The following is a 5,000-nucleotide window of genomic DNA, read 5'->3' on the forward strand; positions in this document are numbered from 1 at the left end:
TTAATTAAACAGTCAAACGTTACTTTGGTGGTCCGTGGATTAATTTTTATCATGTGGACTGAAGTTTGCGTAGCCCATATAAATGCTCGGGAAATCTGTTGTTCAAATGAAATTAACCTGATCCAGGGCGTTTTATGTAAATATTCTACATTAAGATATTAATGGCATCACCCGTGTGCAACGAATTTTCTCTTTATAATAATCCTATGTCTGTTCAGTTGTAGGATATTAATGTAACGACCAGCAGTTATACAGCGTTAGTAAGAGGTGCAGGCTGTTAATTCAGGCATAGGACTGTGTGCAGTACTGTTGTTAAGGTGTGTGTATGAAGTGGTTCAAACTACCCAGTAAAATGCATAGAAATGCAGGAAACTGAATTGTGATGCTGATGTGATGATCGTCTGTCTCAGTGGAAGAGCTGCAGCCTAGTGGAGTATAGGCTACTGACTGATGATGATCAGATGTGCTCGAAATTATTTGCATATGTACAGTTGAATTTGCATTGAATCTTGCAACAACATTTGTTTCCACCAAAATGCAAAGTTGACTGTTAATATTATAAGTTTAATATTTCAGTTTTATTTCACACACTGGGGCACGGGGATGATGATTTTACAGTTTGCTGGCATTGTGGCCTTTGGGTTAGAGGTGAGTCCTGAGTTCAGGACATCAGGGTTTCCATTTCCAAAATGGTGATATTGATGTTGACACTCATTTTATTGATTATTGTTTATTTTTGCCCCATTCACCTTAAGTTAACAACAACAAAAATGAAATTTCTTAATTTCTTAAAAGCTTAAATTTCCATGGAAACTTAAAAAAAAAAAAACTCATTCAAATTGATGACAAGAAAAAAAAAAAAAATTCCCAAAATTCGCGAGCCGAATTTCCCGGGAATTTTCAGAAAAATTGGGAAAAAAAAGTGACAGCAAAAATCTTCTGCAAATTTCCAATATTCCAGAGAGTAAATTCCCACGGGAATTTTCAGAAACTTTCCGGGAAATTTACCGGAAACCTTCCATCCCTTTGCAACACTAATGTGTGTGTATACACCTGTGTGTGTGTGTGTGTGTGTGTGTGTGTGTGTGTACCTGTGGTGCCACGTTGCTCAGGTAGAAGGTGTCCTCCATGGCTTTCTGACTCCACTTGTGATTGGCTGCTGCAGCCAGGTGACCTCTGTCGAAGCCACTCCCCCTGTAGTCTGTGTTGGTGGAGCGATGGTACAGGTGCACGCTGTCAGCCAATCAGACAGCAGGGATCAGTGTAGGGATACCAACTGATACCAATGCAGTTAATGATTCTCTGACTGATCCCTGATCAGTTTTCTGTGTGAAAAACAGCAGCTGGCCTCCAGGTGTGCAGCTCCGCCTTTACTTTGAAATCTACGAGCGAGCAAAGCAGCTACTTCCTGTCACCACTGAGCTCAACTGGGACCACCTGGGACCACCTGGGACCACCTGGGACCACCTGGGACCAACTGGGACCACCTGGGACCACCTGGAACCAACTGGGACCACCTGGGACCACCTGGGACCACCTGGGCCCAGTTCAGCTGTGTGTGAGGAGGCCGTGCTCACACCTCCTCTCCCCATGGAAACCACAGGTCTAATTAATAGTAAAGGGACTACTTTGTCTCTTTGGCCGGATCTACTTGCTCAGTTAAAGAAAAGTGAGAGGCGCTTCACGTCTTCGCCGTTGTGGCTTTTCCATCTGCAGCAGCTGTTTGTTTTGTTGTGTTGTTGTTTGTTGTTGTTCTTACCTGTCGTCCTCTTTGAAGTCGCAGTACTTCCTGTCTGACGGCCCGCTCAGGGAGGCGGGGTTTAGCTGCTCTATTACCCAGGATGCCGTGCGTGTGCGGGGGTCGTAGGAGGTGACGTACGACTCTCTGGTCTTAATGTTGGCCAACGAGGGGAAACCGTATTTCATCACTGCTGTGGACCTGCCAGGGGAAACCTGCACACACACACACACACACACACACACACACACACACACACACACACAGACACACACAGACACACACACACACACACACACACACACAGACACACACACACACACACACACACACACAGAAAGGTGTTCAGAGCCTTTCACAGCGTTTAAACTCCAGAAATCTGAAGTCCATCCAGGTTTCAAGGGTTAAAATGTCCCAACGCCTGATGGGTTCCCTCTACCTGTGTGTGACGCTGCAGGTGTGTGAGGCTGCAGGTGTGTGAGGCTGCAGGTGTGTGAGGCTGCAGGTGTGTGTCCACACACACAGCAGCCCTGTCTTTGCTTGGTGTCATTCTGAACGCAGGACCAGGTGAGTTGAGCCTCCACTTCCTGCCTGCAGCTCCTGACCCCGGGCCGTGTTCAGTGCAGACCTACCTGTACGTCACGTCGAGCTAACAGAAACGATAAAGCTCTGAACAACCTGCTGCATTACACAGCGCTGCAGGTATGGAAGCCCAGAGGGACATTCTCCTGGTGACTGTGGGGGAAGAAGTGACTGAGGATGACATCACTTTAAATGGATCAGTAATAACAGGGGCTGCAAAAGACTGTGGACACACTGCCTCTGCTTCAGCGCTCAGACACAGGAGGAGACCTCCAGCCCGGATCAGACCTCCGGCCCGGGTCAGACCTCCGGCCCGGGTCAGACCTCCGGCCCGGATCAGACCTCCGGCCCGGGTCAGACCTCCGGCCCGGATCAGACCTCCGGCCCGGGTCAGACCTCCGGCCCGGGTCAGACCTCCGGCCCGGATCAGACCTCCGGTCCGGATCAGACCTCCGGCCCGGATCAGACCTCCGGTCCGGATCAGACCTGCAGCCCGGATCAGACCTCCAGCCCGGGTCAGACCTCCGGCCCGGATCAGACCTCCGGCCCGGATCAGACCTCCGGCCCGGGTCAGACCTCCGGCCCGGGTCAGACCTCCGGCCCGGATCAGACCTCCGGCCCGGGTCAGACCTCCGGCCCGGATCAGACCTCCGGCCCGGATCAGACCTCCGGCCCGGGTCAGACCTCCGGCCCGGATCAGAGGTTCTGTGGAGGCTGGAGCTCCTAACGACACTGAGCCGACCTTTGCTGCTCATTTTAGGACGAGAGGAAACATTTGAGGAGACGGATCTGCTCTCTGCTGTGTTTCTGCTCCTCCTGTGAGCTGAACTGTCACTGAGACCAGACTGACCAACCACTGTTTAGGAAATGGAATAAAAGGGTTTTTTTTTCTAACCACCGTGTTTTAAGTTTTAAGTTGAATAAAAGTTGCCATATTATTGAAGAAAAACAATCATCTATGTCTGATCTCTCATCATGTTTACCACATACATCATGTGCTTTTACCTCTTCACATGATGGGCAACATTTGAAGGATTGGCTGCATAAACACGCCCACAAAGCGGAGGAAAACTCCATGTGAGGCGAAACGTTACGACCAAACACATCAATGACGTCACACAGCGTGACGTATCGTGACGTCGCTGAAAACACCCCAGGTGTTTTCCGTGTGCGTGGCCCGTCGTGCAGGTGCAGGTGTCAGCGGTGTGACCGACCTGTCAGGATCACGCCGGTCACCTCCCGCTGCCAGCCGCAAACCCCGCAACGCTTCCCGAGCCCGGGATTTCAAAATAAGGTGCAACTTCAAGCACAAATTGAAGCACTGATGATTAGAACTCACACACACACACACACACACACACACACACACACACACACACACACACACACACACACACACACACACACACGCACCGTCAGCTCGGACGCCTGGACGCTCGGCACCGGGAGCACCGGGACGCGGGCCAGCAGGCCGAGCCGCTCCGCTCCGCCTCGCCGCTCCGCGGAGCTCAGGAAGCCGCAGAGAGAGGCTCCGAGCCCCGCCCCCACCGCCAAGGACGCTCCGGTCAGCAGCACGCGCTCCATGCTGACAGGACGGATCGATGCCAGGAACCCAATGTGATCAATACGGATCAATACTGCACGCACACGCTCACGCGCACACCTGAGCTCTTGCGGGTTCACCTCAACACATGTTGGTCGGATCAGCTGCTCCGGGCGCACGGTGATGACGTAGCCATAAGCCAGGCGACATTAACCCTTAAAGGAGCTTCAGAGCCTGGAGAACGAACATGAACATGATTTATATTTTCTAAATGCTGAGATTAAAATATCAGTATCGTGATTTCTTCTCTGCATTTTTTCGATACTTTTTAAACTTTTGTAAACACTCTGACGTCATTATTTTGTAAACATGTGAAATCTAAACCATTCATGTATTCCTTATTTTAAAAAAGTACTTAATCATCACTGTCAACCTAACATTGAGTCTGAACATATTCGATCATTTTTTATATAAATTTTGCCTGGACACAGTTTTTTTTTTTTTTTTTTTCATGAAGTCAATTTTCCTGACAAATCCTTGAGAGGATCTGCAAAGAAGAACGGCAGGAAATCCTCCATTCCAGGTGCACACACCTGGAGTGGGATCCAGGTGCACACACCTGGAGTGGGATCCAGGTGCGCACAGCTGGAGTGGGATCCAGGTGCACACACCTGGAGTGGGATCCAGGTGCACACACCTGGAGTGGGATCCAGGTGCACGGCTTGTTGCATCAAACCCAAAGAGGCTGGAGGCTGGACCTGCTGCCAGAGAGGCTTCAGCTGAGTGCTGAAAGGCTCTGAATACTGACATCAATGTGATATTTCAGTTTTAGCGTTTTAATAAATTTAAAAAATAGATTTCTACAATTCTGTTCTCACTTTGTCATGATGGGGCACTGAGTGCAGGTTAATGAGGGAAAAAATTAATTTAAATGATTGTAGCATCAGGCTGCAGCACAACAAGAGAAAAACATGAAGGAGGTCTGAATTCTTTCTGAACGAACTTTTGGAAACTGATTTGTACTAGAGACACTTGTCTGGTTTCTAATGTTGGTGGTCTCAGGTCACAGGTGGTCTCAGGTCACAGGTGGTCTCAGGTCGCAGGTGGTCTCAGGTCGCAGGTCACAGGTGGTCTCAG

The 5,000-nt window shown here is 49.6% G+C and overlaps 1 protein-coding gene across 1 annotated transcript in view; it reads right to left on the minus strand.

Annotated features, from left to right (window-relative positions):
- Positions 1-4,060, minus strand: part of endog (endonuclease G) — a 9,023-nt gene extending 4,963 nt beyond the window's left edge. Inside the window, exons 1-3 of the mRNA XM_030059408.1 lie at positions 3,734-4,060; positions 1,760-1,953; positions 1,092-1,233 (exon numbers count right to left, since the gene is read on the minus strand). Coding sequence (XP_029915268.1) covers positions 1,092-1,233; positions 1,760-1,953; positions 3,734-3,904 — 507 coding nt within the window. The 5' untranslated portion in view covers positions 3,905-4,060. The remainder of the gene's footprint in view (positions 1-1,091; positions 1,234-1,759; positions 1,954-3,733) is intronic.
- Positions 4,061-5,000: the final 940 nt, after the last annotated feature.

This window comes from Myripristis murdjan, chromosome 9, assembly GCF_902150065.1.
Source record: "Myripristis murdjan chromosome 9, fMyrMur1.1, whole genome shotgun sequence".
Taxonomy (NCBI): domain Eukaryota; kingdom Metazoa; phylum Chordata; class Actinopteri; order Holocentriformes; family Holocentridae; genus Myripristis; species Myripristis murdjan.